Here is a 13,218-nt window from a genome sequence, read left to right as displayed (position 1 = left end):
TGTGAGACAGAGACACATGCTCCACACCCAGTCAAATCTGCAAAGACATCATTATCTCTTCACTGTATGTCAGGATGGACAAATGAAGGATCGAACTGCTCGTAGCCGTTCTCTGCACTCTGGGAGCCAGTATGTTTGTGATGAATGAGCTGATTCAAACAGAAATGATTTAAGCTTCACTTGGCACTATGATCATTTAAATGAGTGATATATAAATGATCACTCATTTTAAATGTCAGGATCACACATCAGGCTTACACCTACAGCTGTCATTACGCTGTTTTTATAATTATTCAGTGTGACAACCTCACAGAAATAGTGCTTTGCTCAGCGACTCAGTGCAGCAGCACAGGATCATCTGTTCACCTGCTAACAGGCGACATTTTTCAGCTGCAGTCAGATCAGAAACAGAATCATGTGAACTATATAATGATATATATAATAAGCAGGGTTCTTGAAGGTGCTGAAAATTCTTGAAAATGCTTGAATTTTAATGTAGTGTTTTCATGGTTTGAAATTTTGTTGGATTTTGGATAAAGTGTTTGAAATGGCTTGAAACTGTAACTGCATTACTCTCACAATGACTGAAATCAGAGAATTCAAGAGCATTTTATTTTTCTTTAAAAAATGAATCAGAACGATCATTTTCATAGTCGTTTTATCTGTCGACCATTTTTTCCATTAATCAATTAGTTATTTGGTCCATAAAATGTCAGAATATATTGAAAAGTGTTGGTCAGTGTTTCCCAAAGTCCAAGATGGCGTCCTCAAATGTCTCGTTTTGTCCTCAACTCAAAAATATTCAGTTTACCGTCAGAGAGGAGTAAAGAAACCAGAAAATATTCACATTTAAGAAGCTGAAATCAGAGAATTTTGAGAACAGCTGATGCCAGGCTCTCACTCTGATCTTAAAACGTTTGTCTGGGACACCAACAGTAAACCTGCTGAGGCATGTTAAAGTGTGCACCTTCACTTAGTTAAAGCATTCCACACCTGTTTCCAGCCTGTGAGTAACGGCTGACTCAGAATGATTCGTTTGTTTTAAAGGAGCAGGTCCATTTAATGTGTGCATACAGCCAAAAGTTTCCCATTGCGACTGTGAATTGTCTTACAATTAGCACAGCTCAAAAGTGCTTCCAGAAAAAGACATTTTTCTACTTTTGACCTTTTACTTTACTTTTTCTTTTCCACATTGTTTTTAACTTTCAAAGTACTCACAAACAATTAAAAATATAGAATATCAACAGTTCAACTGTTGTGTTTTTTGTGTCTTTTCCTGTAATGCTCTGGCCTGTGTTGTTGCTGTCAGGGAATAGAGAAGTATGTGGTGGAGGATGTGGAGGAGTGTCGGGCTCAGGTCAACCGCTATGCTCGACCTCTTCACATTATCGAGGGCCCCCTGATGAATGGCATGAAGGTGGTGGGAGATCTGTTTGGAGCTGGGAAGATGTTCCTACCACAGGTAAGATGGCAGCTCCTTCTGGTGTCTGCCTTCAGTACTGAGCAGGTGTTTCTTTATCGCGTCATCAGTCAGTGTGGCCAGCACTGTGATGTTCTTTTTTTCCTTTTCTTTTTGTCCTTTTCTTTTCTTTCCTTTCCTTTCCTCTCCTCTCATTTCCTCTTCTCTTTCTTTTCCTTTTCCCTCTCGTCTCGTCTCCTCTCCTCTCCTCTCGTCTCCTCTCGTCTCCTCTCCTCTCCTCTCCTCTCCTCTCCTCTCCTCTCCTCTCCTCTCCTCTCCTCTCCTCTCCTCTCCTCTCCTCTCCTCTCCTCTCCTCTCCTCTCCTCTCCTCTCCTCTCCTCTCCTCTCCTCTCCTCTCCTCTCCTCTCCTCTCCTCTCCTCTCCTCTCCTTTCGTCTCCTCTCCTCTCCTCTCCTCTCCTCTCCTCTCCTCTCCTCTCCTCTCCTCTCCTCTCCTCTCCTCTCCTGGTTCAGCCATGCTGGCAGTCACTGCTGACACTAAGCCAGGATTATAATTCATCTGTCTGTGTCAGTAATGGATTTTTGTCATTCAGTAGATGTTCCTTAATGTCTTTATTCAAACGTGACGGGAGTGAAAGAGCCTCAGTGCTCTTTGATATTTGGCACCTGTTGTCACTGCTGGAGACCAGTGGCGACTTAATGAGTAGTGATATGCAGGAGGAAGAGTGCAACAGTGATGCAGCACCCCCTTCCCCTCTTATCAATATTATACCAGTCAGCAGTATTATGGAGCAAACTGCAAATTTCAAAGGTGCAATTAATTAAGACAAATACAGTATATGTTAAATCTTTGTATCTCTGTTAGACACAGAATCTCATCCCACTGTTTATATTTGATTAAACATTTCTGTGGTCTACACTGTGCTTAATCATTTTGAAACAGTTATAAAGTGTGTGTGTGTGTGTGTGTGTGTGTGTGTGTGTGTGTGTGTGTGTGTGTGCACGCACAGGTGATCAAGTCGGCTCGTGTCATGAAGAAGGCGGTGGCCTATCTGATTCCTTTCATGGAGAAGGAACGGGAGGAAATGATGGCTTTGTCGGGGGCAACTGAGGAAGTGGTCAGTCTCTACTAAATATGGATGCATTTTAATACAACAATCATTTTGAACAGTGTACTCCCACTGGAGACCTGTGTGTGATGTCACTGTACAGAACAGCAGTAGAGTACAACACATGGCGAAACTTTGTTAAACCCAAAAATTATTGCAAGGAGTTTCCAAATGACTTTAAAATAACAAATGACTGATTCCGACAAAGTTAACACAAGACTTAAAGGTCCACAGTTAAACCTATAAAAGTGGCAGAATCATAGAAAGCTGTATAAAAGATTTGAGTAGTGATATGTGTGTAAAGATGCTGAACATTTCAAGTCAAATTAAACCTCAGAGATAAAGGGACGTCCAGATCATGTTAAATCAAAGTAATTTCCTTTGGTATCTGTCAATACAATAATTATTTTATTACATTTTACAATAATCATCATTCATCATCAATTGATTAACAATTTGGATATGTTTGTCATAGAACCCGACTGATACTGTATGTCTAGGGCCAATACAGATATTAGGCAGGAAAAAGGAAAGAAGGGGAAAAATCAAAAATTGACATATCAGCTGACATCTTTTTTTGCGGCCTTTTACAATGATATGTAATGGAGGCAGGATACTTTGCAGTTCACAGACATCTAGGACTGCTATTTTCTATAATTATAAATAACAAAATATATTAAACTTGAATCAAGAAAAATGATCAAACTGCTGCCCTTTAAAACTAACTAACTAAATAAATATTGCATTATGTTTTGTTAAAAACAGGTTTTGTTATTGGTAAGCATAGATGCTGATACCACTAAAGCTGTGATAGACAGATACATTGGTCTGGTTCTGGCTTGACATCTACATTAAAAATATTGAAACTGTATCACACCTTTTTTCTGTAATATTTTACAAAATATCTCTTCATCTTCAGCAGAAACAAAATATTAAAGTTTAAATGCAGGTATCAGCTGTTAGCAGTGCTTTAGAGGAGTGTTTCATCTGCAAAATGTCACTGAAAATTGAGGCCAAATGACTCACGTGGTGGTATGGAGAGGTTCCAGTGATTTAGTGGAGTGCAGTATGGCATTTTTGAGAACTGGTGTGCAAACAAATTAGCCCCAAACCCAACTGTACAGACTGGTTCAGGACATCTTTACAAAGTAACATCTAGAGTGCTTAAAACCATGAAGAGGGAAGAAAGGGCAGCTCTGAAAGACTGAAAATGAGAGATTTGCTCCTGTCCTCTTGTATTTCACTTCTTCTGATGATTTCTTCTTGGTGTGCAGGATCCCTATCAGGGCACCATAGTTCTGGCCACAGTGAAGGGAGACGTCCATGATATTGGGAAGAACATTGTAGGTGTGGTGCTGGGCTGCAACAACTTCAGGTAAGACCGGTTTGGTTTTATAGTTCTCCACTTGGCAGTTCTTTCTCGTTCACACCTGTGCAGCATATTCACAGTGTGTTTGCAGCACTTTGGGTTGTAAATAGCAGTATACTCAATTTATATATCAATTCCAATCAGAGACAGTCAGAAACTTTTGTAATGTTTTCGGTGTGTATTGAGCAGCAGGAGCCTGGGACATGAGCAGCATACTGTACCATCTGCTGCTGGCCTCTGTCTAAGGTGAAATGTTAAGCTCAGTGGCACTGACAGTTGCTCACTGAACAATTCAGAGAATTAACGGGTTCACGTCACACTGCGTTTTGATCCCTCGCAGGGCACAGTGTTGCATTATGGGAGAGAAGTGTTGATTTTTTTGTCAGGCCCTGGGACCCATCCTAACACTATTTCTGCTGTTTAATGGTGCTAATTTGCAGCGTGTCTGTGTTCACTATCTACATATGTGGGTCATGAGAACCTGCACATGCATTTTAGCGCTACACAGAATTAAAGTATGGATACACAGTGCTCTTATTGTAAAGGTAGCATTACCAGTATGGTTTACTGGTGTACTGTTCCTCCACAAATTTTAACATTAAGATGCTGAGATTCTGCCAATGGACAGTAGAACAATGTACAGCCCCTTAAAGGGACAGTTCACTCCAAAATCAAAAACACATATTTTTCCTCTGGCTGGTAGTGCTGCTTACCTATCTAGATCATTTCTGTGTGAGTTGCAGAGTTTTGGAAATATTGGCCATAGAGATGTCTGCCTTTTGAAAAATTTCACAGCAGAATGTGGCTACTAAACCTTAGTGTTTGTTCAGTGTTTCTTCATATTAGGATTGCAAATTGTAAGCACATTCCTAACTTGATCATTAGTAACATTTATGACCAATTAGTCAATTAATTGTTAATAAAAAACTAAAATCTTGCTTATGCAAAGCTGTTGCAAATGTGTTTATTCCTCCTCAATCAAAGCTTTATGTCCACTGCAATATATTGCATATTCTCTGACATTACATACCCTGTGAGACATAGAAAAGGACGTAAATGCTTTCATATTAAAGAAATATACTTGAATATCATGGAGTGCACTCATTACGATAATCTCTGTTACAAACAGGTGATAGTAGATCGATAAAATTCTTCTTGATCAACCAAATTCTTCATTACCAGTTAAATCAAATCCTACTTCAAATGGAAAGAGACATACAAAAAGTACGAAGACTAGATATCCTGTATGTTTGTTGTCTTTCAGAGTGATCGACCTTGGTGTGATGGTTCCCTGTGATAAGATCCTCAGAGAGGCCATGAGACAGAAAGCAGGTACACTCTTTTGATTTTTATAGACTGCACAATGTCATTTTGAGATTCTTACTAACATCTTTTTAATAATGTAAATGAGCAAAGCCAGAAAAATGTTTGATTTCATGAAGTGTTGTAATCTTCAGCCACTACCATGATAGGCCAGTGAGCTGCTGTACTGGTGCATGTAGTTTAAAGTAAGACCTGCGGCCCGGACTATTCTGCTCAACTCAAATAATCCACCAAGAGATTAACTTCCACTGCACTTCCCCTCACTTTTCAAAATCCTATTTTTGTCCAACCACTGAAATCCAGATGGAAGAAGCTCTGAGTGGATCCAAATGTTAAACTGCTCATGTAAAGCCCTGTCTTCACAGGACCAGTGTTACCAGGGGACCTCATGTGATTTAGACATTGTTTGCTTTGTCCCTGCAGATATCATTGGTCTGTCTGGTCTCATTACCCCCTCTCTGGATGAGATGATCCATGTGGCCAAAGAGATGGAGAGACTGGGGATTACAACTCCGCTGCTGATTGGAGGAGCCACCACATCAAAGTAACACACACACACACACACACACACACACACACACACACACACACACACACACACACGTCTGAGTCTAGGCGGAAATATGCTGATGCCTGATACACTCATTAGCTAACATATACTCTATATTTTAGAGGTAACAGATGCTCTCAGTTACTGATTGATCAGTCATGCAAATTCATCACTACTAAATTTGAATCAAAAACTCAACGCTGCACATTGTTATTGTCACATAGTAAATGTGCGAGAGTGTTTATTTTCTAAAACATTTCACAACATTAACTCTACTATACTATCCATTATATGTAATTATTAGTTATAAGTTGTACCTCCTATGCTCACCATAAAATGACATTTTACAGTGCTCATGGATAATTAGCATGTCTTTGTGTTCAACAGGACACACACAGCAGTGAAGATCGCCCCTCGCTACACGTCTCCTGTTATCCATGTTCTGGATGCCTCCAGGAGTGTGGTGGTGGTAAGAATATTTAACTGGCCTACACACCTCATCAGAACTTTTCTAATGTCTAGAGTATTACTAGCATTTTACACTCTAGTTTAAAGACTAAAAACCATCTAGCCCACGGAGGATCCCATAGAATTAATTTAATATGTCAGTAGAAATGTATTTAGCAACAGGCTCCTCAATATTACAAGGAGACAAAGTAAAAACCGTACATGATGACATGCAGTGTATGAAGATTTTCAATTATAAATCACTTAAAGAACACATGCCTCCACCAAGACTGTACAGACTGTAAGGTAACATACAATGCCAAGGAAGTTTGAATCTGCGCTTGGGTTTGCATTAGCATCAGAAATACAAACAGGTAAACAATCATGGGAAAGTGCCAGATTTCAGTAGTTAGTAGTAGTGTAAAAGTAGTTAGTGTAAAAATATTGGAAAATGTCTAAAAATGTATTGCTCAGTTATCTTTAAAAATGTCCACAACAAAAACATGTTCCTTTGCCAGTAGTTTAGTGTGGCACCACTTTTCTATGGATAGATTACTGAATGGGCCTACTGGGCACCAGCTGAGGGCCCCTGGGTCAGAGTGTCTGTCTGAAGTGACAGCCACAAAGAGACATAAAATGACTACAAAGACACAAAAGGACTACAGAAAAATCATAAAACTACAACAGCAAGATATAAAAATGACTGCGGAGACATAAAACATTACAAAGAGGTATAAAACTACTATAAGGAGACAAAAAACAGTCATGAGGAGACACAGAACTACCACAAAGAGACACAAAAGTACTAAGTCCTACAAAGAGGCATTGAAGTACCACAAGGAGGTAAAAAAGAACTATGTGGAGACAAAGAACTACCACAGAGACACAGAGTGACTACAGAGACATGAAAGGGCTAAAAAAAGGCATAACTACAACTACAACAGGGAGACAAAAAGCAATTATGAGGAGACACAAAATTATGGCAAAGAGACACAAAAGTACTACAAAGAAGCATAAAACTACCACAGGGAGACGAAAAATGACCATGAGGAGGCACAAAACTACCACAAAGAGACAGTCTCATAATAATTCTCATCATTGTCTCATAATCCACCCATGCACTTTTCAATGAAATTGTTTTCTCATATAGTCATCTAACAAAGTAACAATCACAGGGACGTGAAAATAGAACAATGATCTCTAATTGCATGTAATGATCAGAGGGTTGATATTAATTAATGTGGTCACAGATTTGAAAGTCTTTTTTTTCCCTGTGTGTCAGTGCTCACAGCTCCTGGATGAGTCTGTGAGGGACGAGTACTTTGAGGACGTGAAGGAGGAGTATGAGGAGATCAGGCAGGAGCACTACGAGTCCCTGAAGGTGAGACTGGCTGTTACAAACACCTAACAAAGAGGGCACCAGAGGTGGAATTTATACCCCTGGAACCACACAGGCAGGCCTTTCTGAGAACAGCATTACATCCACGTGTCTTGAATCTCTGTCACATCTTAATCCAGACTGTCAGTCAGCGGCCTCCAGACAAATTAAAACACACCTGAGCCTCTGCACACAGCTGCAGGAGGGAAACATTTCTAATGTCTCTCTTGAAATTTCAAACAGGTTCATTTATGGTATTCAATTAAATGTCTAAAATTCCTGCTAGATTATTATTTAGTCATTAAGACAGCACAATGCTGCATATGAAAAATGGAAATGTGCTACTAGAAGAAGCAGTCTGATGTCATGGAAGCTTTTGAAGAAATTGTACAACACAACAACCTACTTAAATATTAAGACTTGTGTTTTCTTCATTTTTCTTCATTAATATTATGAGATTATTTTCATAGTCGTAGTTCATCTGTCGATTATTTCTTTTTGTTTGGTTCATAAAATGTCAGAAATTTATGAAAAATGTTGATCTGTGTTTCCCAAAGCAAGATGATGTCCTCAAAAACCAGAAAATATTCACATTTAAGAAGCTGAAATCAGAGATGTTTGACTTAAAAAAAAAAAATGACTAAACGATCATCAGAATAGTTGGCAATTAACTGAATAATCAGTTGATAGTTGATTTATCATTTCAGCTCTATTCTGATGTCTGTGGCTCTCAGCTCCAAGTCAGTTGTTTCCTACTGAAGATGTAAACCTTTTAAAACAGCTTGCTGTCTTCTTTTTTTTTTTTTAACTCCCAAAAAAGTAGTACATTGTAATTTTAAACAGTTTAAACATCACTCAAACAGGAGGACATGCTGCATTTATCTGGGACTATTTTCAGTGGTGGAACAATCCACATTTGGTGCTCTGGTGAGTACTCAGGCTGCAGGACGGTGATGTGGGAGTGAGACAAAATAAACTACAGTGAGTGTGTCCATGATAACATGTCACCCTGTGCTACATTGTTTTTGGACAACAGTGGAGCTCTGTGACACAGAAGACTAAGATGTAAAGCTTTGATGCACACACTGTACTTGTTAGTAAATACAGTCATTGTTGGTTTGGCTCTGCACATCTGCAGATTTGTTGACCATAAGAAAAGTATAGAATCACCAGACTTACCCTTTAACATCACAGAATCTTCTTGATCCACATTCTTCATACACATTCTGCAGATTATGTTCTGTAGATCTGCTCTGATCTGTCTTTTTTTTTTCTTTGAAAAACACCTGAGCCCACTTCTCTATATGGTGTCCTGGCAATTTCTTGGACCCAGTGATCTTGTTTCCTGTGAATTTTTATGATTGAAATCTCAAATATAGGCCTATTGGCTGAAATTCAAATTGGTTGCTAAGATACATGTTGGGCAATTTGCACAATTAGCTATGTATCAGTTAAGATGAAGAGGAAAATCAAAAATTCTTCCCAGAGTCGTTTATTTTAATGTGAACTGTAAAGGGCAGAAAATATACAATAAGCATTTCTGTCCCCATTGTCATCATTAATGACATTTCAATCATTAAGGTTCATAGGGTGTCATAGAGGTCATATAGAGGTTTCCAGTATACTCATATGTTTGTGTGGTTATAATGTTCCCAACATAAACAACATATGTTTATAATCTGTTGCTGTTATTGATGCTTGAAATCCAGAATTCTTCCACTGCTCGTCTTTAAACCGGTCTATTCCTGAATCTTTTCTCGTCTGAAATCACCATAATCATTCTTGTTTGTTGAAATAATAATGTTGCAATGTTCTTGTAAAGTAAAAAAAATTGAAATAGGCAGTAGCCCGAAAAGACACAGTGTTGCACTGTGTAATAGTAGTTATACATAATGTTCCAGTTTATCACACAGAACTAGAACACAGTGAGCGTCCTCCAAAGGGAGGACGAAGCTTCATGTTGACCTTCTATTGTGCACTGAAGGAGCACTTTGGAGAGTCGTCACAAAGGCTTCAGACAAGTTGAAGAGATGAGAAATGGTCTGAATAAGAGGAATGAAGCACAGACGCTGGTGTTCAGGATGTGAAAGCACCTGTAAAACTCTTCCTCCCTCACATCTTCTCTTTTATCTCTTCATTTTCTCTCATCAGTGACCAGCAGAGATTCAGAAAGAACTTGTATTTCAGTTTTGGTGATGTCACAGTTGCCTTTTAGGAGGTTAATTATAATATTCTAACTGAAAGACTTGCACTGATCTTGGGCAGGGTTGAGAAGGTTTTTTTTTTAATGTGTTTCGATGTATTTGCCAATTACCTGTTAAAACATGTAGTCAGTAACATAATCACAATATCATATAATATCATATAATAAAGTATCACAATATTAAAGTAATGTAACTTGATTACTTTCCATTACTTTTTGATTACCTCAGTATAAAATATTGTGAAACTGTTCAGCCTAATATAGTGTTTTTAGGGCTGCGGCCAACAATTATCATCATTAATCGGTCAATTATTTTCACAATTAATAGATTAGTTGTTTGGTCCATGTCCGCAAATGGTGAAAAATGTTCAAAAAAGTCCAAGATGACGTCCTCAAAAGTCCACAATTCAAAAATATTCAGGTGGATGTGTGATGTATTTTAATGTTGAGCATTTTGAATTTGCTTGTAACAGAAAGAGCAATATAACTAAAATATTCCTTGCCCTTCTTTTCATCCTCCATGTCTCTGTGCTGCTGCAGGATCGTCAGTATCTGTCTCTGTCTCAGGCCAGAGAGAAGGCTCTACATATAGACTGGCTCTCTCTGTCCAAACCAGGTAAGTTAACTAAAATAGAACTTTACCACAAACAGAATATCTTGTTATAGTATAAATATCATATGGCTTCAGTGAGGTGCTGCAGAGGATTTACTTAATGTAATACTTTGGTACAATGTGTATCATTTTCTGTATGGTTAATGTGGTGTTTCAGTGCGCCCTCAGTTCCTGGGCACGCGTGTGTTTGAGTGGTACGACCTGAACAGTCTGGTGGACTTCATCGACTGGAAGCCTTTCTTTGACGTGTGGCAGCTGAGAGGAAAATATCCCAACAGAGGGTACCCCAAAATCTTCAACGACAAGACTGTCGGTACGAGTCACGGTTTATCATAAATCCTACAAACGTCCATCCTGCTGCATGACATGACACTCTAGTATTGCTCATGCATTTTACTTCTGTATACTGAAGTCAACACACAATTAGCAAAGAGAAAATGTTCTGGAGTGTAGTTTAATGTCCTTCAGTCTTATTTCTTATTACAAAATAATCAAGTTGTCATGATTAAAGTTAATATTTGTTGATTTAAAAATTCTGATCATTATTGTAAATAATGAAAGAAAAAAATCTCTGTTATGGATTAACTTTATTGAACAGTTGTTACCATGGGCAACTGGTTATGTTTTACATTTTCATTTTCTTTCATTTGACAGGGACAGTGCACAGCTTCTTAGCTGTTCCAGACGTATCTATAAGTTGTTTTTCATCTGTAGTCCCCGGCCAGGAGAATAGAGGACAACAAAGTATAACACCTCTACTAAAAAAAAAATCCCCTTAAAATAAACTTGGAAATAAACTTGCATACAAAAAATGCCACCTCATTGATTTGGCTCAGTGTTTCTACAGGATTTTGTGAGACTGTGATGGGTGGACATTAAACCTTCTGAGGGGTCCCCTCGAAGAAACATTTTAAAGTTAAATGCATCAACCAGTGCACTGGAGCAAAAATTAAGAGGCTAGATCTGTGCTCCTGCAAACAATTTAATCATAAATACAATGGCTGTATAGATATGAACTGGGAGGACAGTAAAAAATGTACACCCACAAAGCATAGTAAACACAATATGATCAAAACACAAAATTGACTAAAGAGCCTACATTTGATGGAAACATGAGAGACATGAAGCAAAAGCAATTATCTGTATTTATTTTTCAGAAAATAAAACATATACTGGTTGAGGAAAGCTCATTGTTATTTCCCTGATTTACTTTGTTGTAGAAAAATGTAAGCTTTTAGTCAAAAATAGATCTATTTTGACTAGAGCTGCAAGGATTCATTGATGAATAGGTTATAAATTATTAGATTATTAAATTAATTGCAAACTATTTTGATAATCAATTAATTGGTTTGAGTCTTTTTTTTTTAAGAAAAAAGGTCCAAATTCTCTGATTTCAGCTTCTTAAATGTGAATATTTTCTGGTTTCTTTACTGCTCTCTGACAGTAAACTGAATATGTTTGAGTTGTGGACAAAACAAGACATTTGAAGACGTCATCTTGAGCTTTGAGAAACATTGATCAACATTTTTCACCATATTATGGACCAAACAACTAAATGATTAATAAATAAATTAACAACAGATTGATTGATAATGAAAATAATCATTACAGAAACAACTTGAAACATAGGTCCAAACATGTGGGGCACACAGACGTCCTTCTCAACTGACAGTATTGCGACATGATTAATTAATGAGTTAATCAAGAAAATGGTAGACTGATTTATCAACAATGAAAATCATCATTAATTGCAGCCCTTATTTCAAGTTCAAGCCCCGAAAATATTTTGGGGGTTGAACCAAACTGTAAAGCTTGATGGGTAATCTGAGGAAATCTTTGAAAATGATTATATCACATATGTTATGTTACAGTGATGGATATCTGCAGTGGAGACTGTAACGGTAAATGCCTCAAATGATGTGTCCTCAAAATGACTTGGATGCAGCCAGGAATGTTGGAGTGTGTGAGAGCTTGTTTGTGGATTGACAGACTGTGATTGACAGCCAAAGCACACTGTGGCAAACGATGAGCGACGTGTTCGCCTGAAAAATGTGTGATTTTTTTTTTTCTTTTTTTTTATGACTTGTTTTTGTCAGTTGCTGAAAATAGTCAAATGATCACAGATATCACAGGCTGCTTTAACGAAATCAGCTGATTGTGAGGACTGTATGATGACATGTTTATTATAAAAAGACAAAAAGTGGGGTAGAAAAACCATAACTCTGCTTCCCCTAATGGAATGATGGGGATTCATTTGCTCCACTTGGATCATTGCTCAGGTGCATATGGATATTACTGTGATATTAATGGATGTTAACTTACACAGATACAAGGATCCAGGGTGATTAATTTATCATTTTACAATAAGATTGTATAACAAGATTTTGATACAGTTCCCTCTTTGGTTGATTAGAATAAAACGGGAAATTGGCTACACTGGTAGATAAACTGGGTTGATTAGGTGCCTAGTTATAGTTTAAAGTAGGTGTACAAGAGTAATGCCAGACAAGGGGAGGTATGGCACAGAAACAAACTGTCAAAAAATACACATAATACCAGTTTGAGTTAAATGAAGCTCCCTGCACTTGCTGGGGAGAAATATTACACCAAAACTCCTTTTATTAAATATGAAATATTAAAAATGCATAATTCTACAAAACACAAGATAAAAGGTGTCACATGTCATCAGTCTTCATGTTAGTTTGGCATTAATAAAATCCATAAACATAAAAGATGTATTTCCATACAAGCTTAAAAATTTTGGATTTTGTCGCCTCAACTTTGTTAGCTGCACTGTTTCAGTGGGAG

At 37.8% G+C, this 13,218-nt stretch overlaps 1 protein-coding gene across 1 annotated transcript in view; it reads left to right on the top strand.

The window, feature by feature from the left end:
* mtr (5-methyltetrahydrofolate-homocysteine methyltransferase) overlaps positions 1 to 13,218 on the top strand; it is a 38,737-nt gene that overhangs the window by 13,829 nt on the left and 11,690 nt on the right. Inside the window, exons 20-28 of the mRNA XM_084741576.1 lie at positions 1,310 to 1,462; positions 2,429 to 2,536; positions 3,802 to 3,902; positions 5,161 to 5,228; positions 5,643 to 5,763; positions 6,157 to 6,238; positions 7,499 to 7,597; positions 10,338 to 10,413; positions 10,568 to 10,723. Of these exons, the coding sequence (XP_084597702.1) occupies positions 1,310 to 1,462; positions 2,429 to 2,536; positions 3,802 to 3,902; positions 5,161 to 5,228; positions 5,643 to 5,763; positions 6,157 to 6,238; positions 7,499 to 7,597; positions 10,338 to 10,413; positions 10,568 to 10,723 (964 nt within the window). The remainder of the gene's footprint in view (positions 1 to 1,309; positions 1,463 to 2,428; positions 2,537 to 3,801; positions 3,903 to 5,160; positions 5,229 to 5,642; positions 5,764 to 6,156; positions 6,239 to 7,498; positions 7,598 to 10,337; positions 10,414 to 10,567; positions 10,724 to 13,218) is intronic.

Source organism: Lutjanus erythropterus, chromosome 17 (genome assembly GCF_056507025.1).
Source record: "Lutjanus erythropterus isolate fLutEry1 chromosome 17, fLutEry1.hap2, whole genome shotgun sequence".
NCBI lineage: Eukaryota > Metazoa > Chordata > Actinopteri > Lutjaniformes > Lutjanidae > Lutjanus > Lutjanus erythropterus.
Note: the sequence above shows the minus strand (reverse complement) of the source record. Positions and strands in the feature narration are given on the sequence as shown.